This window comes from Ovis canadensis, chromosome 8 (assembly GCF_042477335.2).
Source record: "Ovis canadensis isolate MfBH-ARS-UI-01 breed Bighorn chromosome 8, ARS-UI_OviCan_v2, whole genome shotgun sequence".
NCBI classification, from domain to species: Eukaryota; Metazoa; Chordata; class Mammalia; order Artiodactyla; family Bovidae; genus Ovis; species Ovis canadensis.
Genome location: NC_091252.1, coordinates 91,047,115 through 91,060,932, shown reverse-complemented (window position 1 = coordinate 91,060,932; position 13,818 = coordinate 91,047,115). Strand labels below are relative to the sequence as shown.

At 41.4% G+C, this 13,818-nt stretch overlaps 1 protein-coding gene and 1 non-coding gene across 2 annotated transcripts in view; one reads left to right on the top strand and one right to left on the bottom strand.

The window, feature by feature from the left end:
- TIAM2 (TIAM Rac1 associated GEF 2) overlaps positions 1-13,818 on the bottom strand; it is a 241,298-nt gene that overhangs the window by 79,862 nt on the left and 147,618 nt on the right. The window contains exon 10 of the mRNA XM_069598772.1: positions 4,493-4,564. Coding sequence (XP_069454873.1) covers positions 4,493-4,564 — 72 coding nt within the window. The remainder of the gene's footprint in view (positions 1-4,492; positions 4,565-13,818) is intronic.
- Positions 9,206-9,277, top strand: TRNAS-GGA (transfer RNA serine (anticodon GGA)). The gene has a single exon. It is a non-coding gene; the product is annotated as a tRNA-Ser (tRNA).

The window sequence follows — 13,818 nt, the reverse complement described above, 5'->3', positions numbered from 1 at the left end:
CTGTGGTGCTGGAGAAGACTCCTGAAAGTCCCTTGGACAGCAAGGAGATCAAACCAGTCAATCTTAAGGGAAATCAACTCTGAACACTCATCGGAAGGACTGATGCTGAAGCTGAAGCTCCAATACTTTGGAGCACCTGATGAGAAGAACTGACTCACTGGAGAAGTCCCTGATGCTGTGAAATATTGAAGGCAGGAGGAGAAGGGGGCGATAGAGGATGAGGCTGGATAGCATCACTGATGCAATGGACATGAACTTGGGCAAACTTTGGGAGATGGTCAGTGACAGAGGCCTGGCAGGCTAGGCTGCAGTCCATGGGGTTGCAAAGAGTCAGACACGACTGAACAAAGGCTTGACCACCGTAATTCAACAGTGGCCACTGTAAAAAACCACATGAGAATCAGCCCTTGCTCCAAAACCCAAGGGAACCGTGGTGACTACTGGTGCCCAGACCACCATGTGTCCTGGTGCTGAGTGGCCATCCACCAAACGGTAACATCATTGAACTGCAGCCACGGCCACTTCCGTTAAGGTGTGCAAATCACTTCCGCCCTCCAGGTAGGGCAGCTTCTACAGAAGCATTTCTTATTACCATCACATTAATGGCCTTGAAAGCACATGTCAAATTACTTCTGCTCAGTGTGCCTCAAGGAGAGAAAATTGAAACTCCGTGAGCTCTCACAGCAGATGCTTTTGGATCAAATGGCTCGTAATTACTACTTGGATCTCTGAAGGGAAGTGAGTGGCAAAATCACAATCCAGCCGTCACAAAACGGGCCCACACCACAGTTGCTGATAAAAGGAAGGTCTATTAGCAAGTGAGATGAGGGAAGAACACAAAAGGCGTTCCGTGCTCTTGGCTGTCTTAACAGCAGCAAAATGTCACAGAGGAGGAGGTGTTCATTTCCTTCTTGGGTGGATGCCCAAAATCAGTTGATATGAAAGGGAAACAAAGACCTATCTATGTACCATCCATCTGTGCGCGTCCGACTGTTGTGCAGGGTTCCAGACTAAATGTTCTATTTAAACAGACCAGAGTGATGGTCAAGAGTAAGTGGTTTCATTCATAGTTTCCATTAAAAACAAAAGTTAGCATTTTTCCCCCCCAGTTTGGAACGAAGGACTAGTGTGACAATATTTCATTCACTCGCTGCCACAGAAAGTTGGGACACCCCAAGCCAATTTTCCAGGGGCAAGAGCCAAGGCCCAGGGCGCCAGGGTATCTGCAATGATGCTTCTGGGGTAGCTCCCTTCCAGAGCCTCAGCGGGGGATTTGTTGTCACTATCTCCATAACAAACACATCCCTTCAAACTCTGACTGAGACGTATTATTACTCACCAAGAAGTACCCTATGAAAAGCTTTCACTTTTTTGGCGGGCCAAAGTGTCCTTTAAAAAAACCACTCAAATAAGACTGGCTGGATTCCAACATTAACAGATTTCAAATTAGGGTGACTCACTGTTGGACTGTTACACGATGCACCGATTAGAATGGAATATTTTTAAATACCCGTGACCCCTCCTCCCTCCCAGCACTCAGGAATGACTGCCTTTCTGTGTTATGCTTATGGACATAACACACCATTTACAAATAGATGGTTTGTGCAAGTTATAAATATTCTCCAAGAAAGATTAGCAGAAAAACAAAAAAAAATGAGTGGAATGAAATATTAATTATTCAACCAGCTACAGGCAGAATCTTAAGTCCCAGAGACATAAAAAAAAATCAAATACCCTTCATTCTCTCTGCTACTCAATTTAAACCTAGTTATCTGAGTACTACAGGACAGAAATGATGGACACGCCATTAAAATAGCCCTCCATGTCAAAGGAATTTCTTCACTGTTGCTATCCAGAAGCAATGTTTAGTTAAAACAAATAGGGATAAATGTTTAAATATATATGCTTTAAAAAAAATAATAGCAAATGCAATAATACTTTCCTCTCCCTGGTTATAGCACCAATGGGGCTTGTTAATTAAATCACAAGAAGATGATTTGGTCATTTGAACCCAATTTAAATAAGCAATAAGCTTAATTCTGATCATTAATGACTAGCAAAATTTATTTTCAGTGTTCAATGTAAGTTCTGTTAATAGAAAGTGTTTTGATAATACAATTTCTAAACTCTCAAAGTAGGAAATTTAAATTATCACAATGCTGAAAGATATATGACCTTAAAACCATGTGGCTTTTATTGCAGATCAAACAGTTCTTCTCAACCATTAAAGGGCTACATCTAATACAGACAAGTAATAAACAAATTTATTAAGCAATACTATATCCTTAGCAGTGAGTCATAGGTTAAGAATATACACATAATCAAAAGTGAAAGTGAAAGCAGCTCAGTTGTGTCCGACTCTTTGCAATTCTCCAGGACGGAATACTGGAGTAGGTAGCCTTTCCCTTCTCCAGGGGATCTTCCCAACTCAGGAATCAAACCCAGGTCTCCCACATTGCAGGTGGATTCTTTACCAGCTGAGCCACCAGGGAAGCCCAACACATAATCAAGGGTCCTAGTTATAAACTTGTCTGGGAGATATGACATGTATACTTGGTGGGATGACTAACAGTAAAAGATAATAAGAAGCAAATAAATAACAATGATATAATTTTCTGCTGTTGCTGTTTAGTCGCTAAGTCAGGTCCAACTTCTTGCAAACAATTTTTTTAATCAAGTAAAATCTGTCGTAGACTGTGTAATTTGATCCGGATTTTGAAAAAAAAAAAGCTCTGAGTGTATACAGAAATAATAGGGCAGAGACTGGAAATCATTTACTATGAAAAATCTACCATTTTGATGGTATGATCTATAAAGAGGATGGTTTGGATGTGGCTTCCTCAGAGTTCCACTCAGTCAAATCAGGTGGCGCTAGTGGAAAAGAACCCATCTGCCAATGCAGGAGACATAAGAGATTGCAGGTTCGATCCCTGGGTCAGGACGATCCCCCAGAAGAGGGCATGGCAACCCACTCCAGTATTCTTGCCTGGAGAATTCCATGGACAGAGGAGCCTGGCGGGCTACAGTCCATAGGGTCACAAAAAGTCAGACATGACTGACGCGACTTAGCACACACGCGGCAAAAGGAGACCAGCCAGGAGCAGTGCCTGTGACCTGGCCTCCTGGAAGAGCCACCCTAGCTCACTTGACCTGCCCTCTGGCAGCCCCTGCACTGTGAGTATGGGAGGTGAGGGCAGGGTTTTGAGCAGAGGTTCTCTACCCCATCTCAGGACACCTTGGGCAGGGCTTAACTATGAGGGGTGGTTCAACAATAACCATGGAACTGAGCCCCTGCTCACTACCCACAGTTGGGTCCACTTCCCATGGAGGCAGAAGAGGGGGCTGTCTATGGCGTATATTTTAAGATCACCAGAAATTTCCTCATTTACCTCCCTCCAGACCCATCACAGGGTCTAAACACTCTGCCATTCCTCAGATCTTTAAAACTATCGCCAATTCACTGAATCACCCCAATTAATTTGTTATGTAATATTGCCTACTTTTGTAAAAGCACATTAAATTGTGTCTAAGCCCTTAAAATCAGGTTGGAACCTCAACAAAGAGTTTAGAGGGTTATTGGACATAAAACCCCAAGATACAATGATTTAGTGAGGAAGAAGATAAGAGAAACAGTAACACAAAAGACAGCTTTAATTGGAAGGTGTGGATTTGAAAAAGACACAAAGAAGAAGCATGAGCTCACTCAGACCACCTTCACCCACCCCAGAATTCCTTCCAGCAATGGTTCTGAGGCTTTGCTTAGTCAGAAACTGTCCTGGGGACTAGATGGAGCCTCTGTGCTCAGCTCTACTGAAGGCACCAAAGGCTGCTGATTAACAGCGTGAAGCACTGTATGTGAAGACCCCTGACAATCTGAGAGTAAAACGCAAGTTTGGATCCACTAAACTCTCTAATGACAGTAAGTACTACCCAAGAAATAGGGATAAATAAATGAAAGTTGCTATTTTGACTTCAGTCTAGCTATATTCATTCGAAGGACTAATGCTGAAGCTGAAACACCAATAGTTTGGCCACCTGATGCAAAGAAATGACTTATCTGAAAAGACCCTGATGCTGGGAAAGACTGAAGGCGGGAGGAGAAGGGGATGACAGAGGATGAGATGGTTGGATGGCCATCACTGACTCAATGGACATGAGTTTGAGTAGGTTCCAGGAGATGGTGACGGACAGGGAAACCTGGCATGTTGCAGTCCATGGGGTTGAAAGAGTTGACATGACTGAGTGACTGACCTGACTGATATCACTTTGAAGATGGAGTTATAATGAGTTTAAGATACCTTCAAAGATAACTGGCATTCTGAAAACACCTTTTACCTACTCAGCACCATTTGAGTTCCAAATTTATTTTCAACAGATTCAGGTAAAGATTATTTGCAATAGGTTCAGGTAAAGATTAAGCATGCCCCCACTTAACTTGGCATTTCTGTCATCCCAGGAAAATAAGACAGCTGCCATCTACAACCACACTTACCTCACTGGAGTTATTGGAGCTTTGAGGTAGCTGAGTTCCGGAAAATCCATGGCTGCCACTGGAATCGAATATCTGATAGACAGCAGGAGAAAAAAAGACTAATGAGGTGTCTCTGCAATATTCGTTTGGCAGTTACTTTCTCAGTATTTAAAAATTTAAGTTCCATAACATTTGACAAGCTCTTCCTATCACAATGTGTACTATTTACGACTCTACTACATCTGAAGTTTTAACTTGAAGTTGCTTTCTTTTCCTTCCCATATGGCTACATATCTTACTTTTCTAGGACATATATTATTCAGGTCATCCTAGATCTTCTTGATGTTGCTTTTAGCAAGAAGTACACATTTCTGAAGATGCACAAATCAGAGTTGGCAAAGCCACCGAAATCAAGTTTATCACTATTTTTTAAATGTGCATAGAAAAAATATTAGGAAGATATAAAGCTAAATATTAAAAGTAGTTGTGTCTGGGAAGAGGAACTGGGAATAATTTCTTTTTCCAATTTTTATCTTCTAGATTTTATAGTAGAATACTAAACATTAAAGAATAGGCCATTTAAACATTTATATGCCTAGTACTAGTAGAACGTGGAGCTACTCCACATTCAAGGTCAGGAGGGGTGGCGGTGAGGAGATACCCCTCGTCCAATGTAAGGAGCAGTGGCTGCACTTTGCTGGAGAAGCCATGAAGAGATACCCCACGTCCAAGGTAAGAGAAACCCAAGTAAGATGGTAGGTGTTGTGAGAGGGCATCAGAGGGCAGACACACTGAAGCCATAATCACAGAAAACTAGTCAATCTGATCACATGGACCACAGCCTTCTCTAACTCAATGAAACTAAGATATGCCGTGTGGGGCCACCCTAGACAAGCGGGTCATGGTGGAGAGGTCTGACAGAATGTGGTCCACTGGAGAAGGGAATGGCAAACCGCTTCAGTATTCTTGCCTTGAGAATCCCATGGACAGTATGAAAAGGCAAAATGATAGGATACTGAAAGAAGAACTCCCCAGGTCGGTAGGTGCCCAACCCAATATACTACTGGAGATCAGTGGAGAAATAACTCCAGAAAGAATGAAGGGATGGAGCCAAAGCAAAAACAATACCCAGCTGTGGATGTGACTGGTGATAGAAGCAAGGTCCGATGCTATAAAGAGCAATATTGCATAGGAACCTGGAATGTTAGGTCAGTGAACCAAGGCAAATTGGAAGTGGTCAAACAGGAGATGGCAAGAGTGAACGTCAACATTCTGGGAATCAGCGAAATAAAATGGACTGGAATGGGTGAATTAAACTCAGATGACCATTATATCTACTACTGTGGGCAGGAATCCCTTAGAAGAAATGGAGTAGCCATCATGGTCAACAAAAGAGTCCAAAATGCAGTACTTGGATGCAATCTCAAAAACAACAGAATGATCTCAGTTCGTTTCCAAGAGAAACCATTCAACATCACAGTAATCCAAGCCTATGTCCCAACCAGTAACACTGAAGCTGAAGTTGAATGGTTCTATGAAGACCTACAAGACCTTCTAGAACTAACACCCAAAAAAGATGTCCTTTTCATTATAGGGGACTGGAATGCAAAAGTAGGAAGTCAAGAAACACATGGGGTAACAGGCAAATTTGGCCTTAGAATACGGAATGAAGCAGGGCAAAGACTAATAGAGTTTTGCCAAGAAAATGCACTGGTCATAGCAAACACCCTCTTCCCACAACACAAGAGAAGACTCTACACATGGACATCAACCACATGGTCAACACCAAAATTAGATTGATTATATTCTTTGCAGCCAAAGATGGAGCAGCTCTATACAGTCAGCAAAAACAAGACTGGGAGCTGACTGTGGCTCAGATCATGAACTCCTTATTATCAAATTCAGACTTAAATTGAAGCAAGTAGGTTTCAATTTCCATGCTTGTGATGGGTCTGTTAAGATTTTCTATTTCTTCCTGGTTCAGTTTTGGAAAGTTGTACTTTTCTAAGAATTTGTCCATTTCTTCCACGTTGTCCATGGGAGAAAATAATAGCAAATGAAGCAACTGACAAACAACTAATCTCAAAAATATACAAGCAACTTATGCAGCTCAATTCCAGAAAAATAAACGACCCAATGAAAAAAAATGGGCCAAAGAACTAAATAGACATTTCTCCAAAGAAGACATACGGATGGCTAACAAACACATGAAAAGATGCTCAACATCACTCATTATTACAGAAATGCAAATCAAGACCACAATGAGGTACCATTTCACACCAGTCAGAACGGCTGCGATCCAAAAGTCTACAAGCAATAAATGCTGGAGAGGGTGTGGAGAAAAGGGAAACCTCTTACATTGTTGGTGGGAATGCAAACTAGTACAGCCACTGTGGAGAACGGTGTAGAGATTCATTAAAAAATTGCAAATAGAATTGCCATATGACCCAGCAATCCCACTGCTGGGCATACACACCGAGGAAACCAGAATTGAAAGAGATACATGTACCCCAATGTTCATTGCAGCACTGTTTATAATAGCCAGGACATGGAAACAACCTATGTTCATCAGCAGATGAATGGATAAGAAAGATGTGGTACATATACACAATGGAGTATTACTCAGCCATTAAAAAGAATACATTTGAATCAGTTCTAATGAGATGGATGAAACTGGAGCTGATTATACAGAGTGAAGTAAGCCAGAAAGAAAAACACAAACACAGTATACTGACACATATATATGGAATTTAGAAAGATGGTCACGATAACCCTGTATGCGAGACAGCAAAAGAGACACAGATGTATAGAACAGACTTTTGGACTCTGAGGGAGAGGGAGAGGGTGGGATGATGTGGGAGAATGGCATTGAAACATGTATACTCTCATGTAAGAAATGAATCGCCAGTCTATGTTCGATACAGGATACAGGATGCTTGGGGCTGGTGCACGGGGATGATCCAGAGAGATGATACAGGGTGGGAGGTGGGAGGGGGGTTCAGAATTGGGAACTCATGTACACCCATGGCGGATTCATGTATGGCAAAACCAATACAGTATTGTAAAGTAAAATAAAGTAAAAATAAAAATTTTAAAAAAAGAAAGTAGGGAAAAACACTAGACCATTCAGGTATGACCTAAATCAAATGATTATGATAATTATGATTATACAGTGGAAGTGAGAAATAGATTTAAGGGACTAGATATGATACATAGAGTGCCTGATGAACTATGGAATGAGGTTCGTGACATGGTACAGGAGACTGGGATCAAGACCATCCCCATGGAAAAGAAATGCAAAAAAGCAAAATGGCTGTCTGGGGAGGCCTTACAAATAACTGTGAAAAGAAGAGAAGTGAAAAGCAAAGGAGAAAAGGAAAGATATAAGCATCTGAATGCAGAGTTCCAAAGACTAGCAGGGAGAGATAAGAAAGCCCTCAGAGATCAATGCAAAGAAATAGAGGAAAAGAACAGAATGGGAAAGACTAGAAAGCTCTTCAAGAAAATTAGAGATACCAAGGGAACATTTCATGCAAAGATGGGCTCGATAAAGGACAGAAACGGTATGGACCTAACAGAAGCAGAAGATATTAAGAAGAGGTGGCAAGAATACACAGAAGAACTGTATAAAAAAAAATCTTCACAACCAAGATAATCACGATGGTGTGATCATTCACATAGAGCCAGACATCCTGGAATGTGAAGTCAGGTGGGCCTTAGAAAGCATCACTATGAACAAAGCTAGGGGAGGTAATGGAATTATAGTTGAGCTATTTCAAATCCTGAAACATGATTCTGTGAAAGTGCTGCACTCATTATGCCAGCAAATTTCGAAAGCTCAGCAGTGGCCACAGGACTGGAAAAGGTCAGTTTTCATTCCAATCCCAAAGAAAGGCAATGCCAAAGAATGCTCAAACTACTGCACAATTGCACTCATCTCACACGCTAGTAAAGTAATGCTCAAAATTCTCCAAGCCAGGCTTCAGCAATATGTGAACAGTGAACTTCCAGATGTTGAAGCTGGTTTTAGAAAAGGCAGAGGAACTAGAGATCAAATTGCCAACATCCGCTGGATCATGGTAAAAGGAAGAAAGTTCCAGAAAAACATCTATTTCTGCTTTATTGACTATGCCAAAGCCTTTGACTGTATAGATCACAATAAACTGTGGAAAATTCTGAAAGAGATGGGAATACCAGACCACCAGACTGCCTCTTGAGAAACCTATATGCAGGTCAGGAAGCAACAGTTAGAACTGGACATGGAACAACAGACTAGTTCCAAATAGGAAAAGGAGTACGTCAAGGCTGTATATTGTCACTCTGCTTATTTAACTTATATGCAGAGTACATCATGAGAAACGCTGAGCTGGAAGAAGCACAAGCTGGAATCAAGATTGCCAGGAGATATCTCAATCACCTCAGATATGCAGATGACACCACCCTTATGGCAGAAAGTGAAGAGGAGCTAAAAAGCCTCTTGATGAAACTGAAAGAGGAGAGCGAAAATGTTGGCTTAAAGCTCAACATTCAGAAAACGAAGATCACGGCATCTGGCCCCATAACTTCATGGGAAATAGATGGAGAAACAGTGGAAACAGTGTCAGACTTTATATTTTTGGGCTCCAAAATCACTGCAGATGGTGACTGCAGCCATGAAATTAAAAGACACTTACTCCGTGGAAGAAAAGTTATGACCAACCTAGAGAGCATATTGAAAAGCAGAGACATTACTTTTCCCTGGTGGCTCAGAGGTTAAAGCGTCTGCCTGGAATGCAGGAGACCCAGGTTTGATCCCTGGGTCGGGAAGATCCCCTGGAGAAGGAAATGGCAACCCACTCTAGTACTCTTGCCTGGAGAATCCCATGGAAGGAGGAGCCTGGTGGGCTACAGTCCATGGGGTCGCAAAGAGTCAGACACGATTGAGCGAATTCACTTCACTTCACTTACTTTGCCAACAAAGGTCCGTCTAGTCAAGGCTATGGTTTTTCCACTGGTCATGTATGGATGTGAGAGTTGGACTGTGAAGAAAGCTGAGCACCGAAGAATTGATGCTTTTGAACTGTGGTGTTGGAGAAGACTCTTGAGAGTCCCTTGACTGCAAGGAGATCCAACCAGTCCATTCTAAAGGAGATCAGTCCTGGAAGGAATGATCCTAAGGCTGAAACTCCAGTAGTTTGGGCACCTCATGCGAAGAGTTGACTCATTGGAAAAGACTCAGATGCTGGGCAGGATTGGGGGCAGGAGGAGAAGGGGACGACAGAGGATGAGATGGCTGGATGGCATCACTGACTCGATGGACGTGAGTTTGAGTGAACTCCGGGAGTTGGTGATGGACAGGGAGGCCTGGCGTGCTTCGACTCATGGGGTTGCAAACAGTTGGACACGACTGAGCGACTAAACTGAACTGAACTGGTACCTAGTACATCAACCCTCAGCCCAGGCAGTACTAGTGGGAAAGAACATGTCTGCCAAGGCAGGAGACATACGAGGCTCACTTTGATCCCTGGGTCAGAAAGATTCCCTGGAGAGGGGCATGGCAACCCACTCTAGTATTCTTACCTGGAGAGTCCTATAGACAGAGGAGCCTAACAGGCTACAGTCCATAGGGTTGCAAATAGTAGGACACAACTGAAGCAAATTAGCACACACAATATTCACTGCATTTAGAATGTTATATAAATTCATTCTTCAGTCGCTCAGTTCATGCCCAACTCTTTGCAATAAACTGCAGCACGCCAGGCTCTTGTCCATCACTATCTGCCAATTCCCAGAGCTTGCTCAAATTCATGTCCATTGAGTCAGTGATGTCATCCAACCGTCTCATCCTCTGTCGTCCCCTTCTCCTCCTGCCCTCAATCTTTCCCAGCATCAGGGTCTTTTCCAATGAGTCAGCTCTTTGCATGGTGGCCAAGTATTGAAACTTCAGCTTCAGCATCAGTACTCCCAATGATTATGCAGGATTGGTTTCCTTTAGGATTGACTGGTTTGATCTCCTTGCAGTCCAAGGGACTCTCAAGAGTCTTCTCCAAAACCACAGTTCAAAAACATCAATTCTTCAGTGCTTGGCCTCCTTTATTGTCCCACTCTCACATCCATATGTGACTACTAGAAAAACCATAGCTTTGACTATACAAACCGTTGTCAGCTTTTTAATATGTTGTGTAGCTTTGTCAGAGCTTTTCTTCCAAGGAGCAAGTGTCTTTTAATTTCATGGCTGCAGTCACCATATGCAGTGATTTTGGAGCCCAAAAAATAAAGTCCGTCGTCGTTTCCACTGTTTCCTCATCTATTTGCCATGCAGTGATAGGGCCAGTTGCCATGATTTAAGTATTTGAATGTTGAGTTTTAAGCCAGTTTTTTCACTCTCCTCTTTCACCTTCAAGAGGCTCTTTAGTTCCTCTTTACTTTCTGCCGTAAGGATGGTGTCACGGGGATGTCTCAGGTTATTGATATTTCTCCCAGCAATCTTGTTTCCAGCTTGTGCTTCATCCAGTTTTGCATTTCACATAATGTACTCTGCATTTAAGTTAAATAAGCAGGGTGACAATATAGTCTTGACATACTCCTTTCCCAATTTGGAACCAGTTCATTGTTCCATGTCCAGTTCTAACTGTTGCTTCTTGACCTACATACAGGTTTCTCAAGAGGCAGGTAAGGTGGTCTGGTATTCCCATCTCTTTAAAGAGTTTTCCAGAGTCTGTTGTGATCCACATAGTCAAAGGCTTTAGCGCAGTCAATGAAGCAGAAGTAGATGTTCTCCTGAAATTCCCTTGCTTTTCCTATGATCCCACAGATGTTGGCAATTTGATCTCTGGTTCCTCTGCCTTTTCTAAATCCAGTTTTTATGTCTGGAAGTTCTCGGTTCGTGTACTACTGAAGCCTGGCTTGGAGAATTTTAAGCATGACCTTTCTAGCATGTGAAATAATGCAATTGTTGTGGTAGTTTGAACATTCTTTGGCATTGCCCTTCTTTGGAATTGGAATGAAAACTGTTCTTTTCCAGTCCTGTGGCCATTGCTGAATTTCCAAATTTGCTGGCATATTGAGCACAGCTCTTAACAGCATCATCTTTTAGGATTTGAAATAACTCAGCTGTAATTCCATTACCTCCACTAGCTTTGTTTGTAGTAATGCTTCCTGAGGCCCACTTGACTTTACATTGTACATTTCCTAACACTGCACAGGAGGCAGTGATCAAAACCATCCCCAAGAAGAAGAAATGCAAAATCATAGAATGATTGTCTGAGGAGGCCTTACAAATAGCTTTGAAAAGAAGAGAAGTGAAAAGGAAAGATATACCCATCTGAATGCAGAGTTCCAAAGAACAGCAAGGAGAGATAAGAAAGATTTGAGAGACTAACTCTGAAACATGTACATTACCATATATAAAACAGATGACCAGTGCAAGCTCAGTGCATGAAGCAGGGCACTCAAAGCCTGTGCTCTGGGACAACCCAGAGGGATGAGGTGCGGAGGCAGGTGGGAGCAGATTCAGGGCAGGGGACACATTTGCACCCATGGCTGATTCATATCAACGTATGGCAAAAACCATCACAATATAGTAATTATCCTCCAATTACAATAAATTGTTTTAATAGGTTAAGTGAACAATGCAAAGAAATACAGGAAAACAACAGAATGGGAAAGACTAGATATTTCTTCAAGAAAATTATAGATGCCAAGGGAACATTTCACGCAAAGATGGGCACAATAAAGGTCAGAAATGGTATGGACCTAATAGAAACAGATATTAAGCAGAGATGGCAAGAATTACACAGAAAACCTGTACAAAAAGTCTTACTGACCCAAATAACCACGATGGTATGATCACTCACCTAGAGCCAGACATCCTGGAGTTATATAAATACCAACACTACCATTAGCTTCATATCTTTTTAAAACAAAAATGTTCACACAAAGGCTTTTGCTTCTCATAAAATTTTACATTAAGGACATTTACCATATATGATGGAGTAAAGACCATATTAAGCTTATATCATATTAGCTAAATGTCAACGTTTTATAAGCAAATTACCAAGATATTTATTGTTGTCATTTAATTATATAGAATTTGCTATCTTGATTTTAATGAGAATTTGCCTCAAAGACATTATTTAAACTTCACAGAAGCTGAATTCAAAAAGATGAGCCCAGCATTAGCCAATGGTGTATAGTTAACCATAATCTATAATGAAGAAATGTTTTCATTTATAACCAACAAACGATTAATTTCACAATTGAAGTACAAACAGAATCACAAATTTTCAACATATCATTGCTGATTGTGAGCATACAAAAACAGTGCCCTAGTAAAGGGTTGCATGTATTTTTGCTATCTTTCAATTAACCAATCCACTTCCTACTACTTCCGCCTTTATTGCTTTAGGGTTATAGATAGGTCACAGAAGCTGATTCTCTCCCTGCTATTCACCTGTTTCATAAGTTAAATGTGTATATCCATATAAAATTAGAAAATAAAGTTCACAAAATGTGACCTTCTCTGCCAGCATATTCAGAATAACAGCTATCTGTCAGAAATAAAAACAAGAACTTCCTTGGACTTCATCCCATTTTCCCCATTCACTTAAATGACCAGCTCATTTTGTGATCATTTATCTTTCCAATAGTCTTACAAAAAATAATAATCCTAAAACATACCACTCAGCAACATAAAACATTATCATCACATACTGTATTAGCAGCATTAGGAAATATTTCAGACATGAGTAATCAAAACGTTCCAAAAACAATTCACTATCCATGGGCCACCTTTCAACAATACGTGCTCAGGCTATTTTTACTTGGCATGTTTAAATAGCCACTCATCCTCTTTCTAGGATAACAGGTAGCAACAATGGTCCAGTGTTGTAGGATCCAGGTAGACCAAGACTCAGCCTTGACTCTCAGCTGCCTCAGGAACAAGGAAAGGAAGTGACTTCACCTCTCCCTGTCTCTGGCTTCTCATCTGTAATAAGTGATGACACAATGCCTACTTCGTGTCATACAGATGAAATTAGCAAAGGGTCTGGCACTATCAACAGAATTCAGCTGCTGTTATTCTATTATTAACCTTACATGTTGGTTATAACAGAAAATCTATGACAATTACTCCGAAAGGCAATGACGATTGCAGATGCTTTTCTGATGAGTCTTACCTTTGCGTTCCCATGTGCTGCAGATGTAAGGTGTGAATACCTCTTTGGGAGTGCCAAAAAGAGAGTGAGCAACTTGAGTGTTTTCTTTTGGGGAAAAAAAGTTAATGCGGAGACTGCATCCCTTTGAAGCAACTTTGATCTCATTCTGAAGGCTGGTGAACATTTATGATTCACAGCATATCATGGATTTCC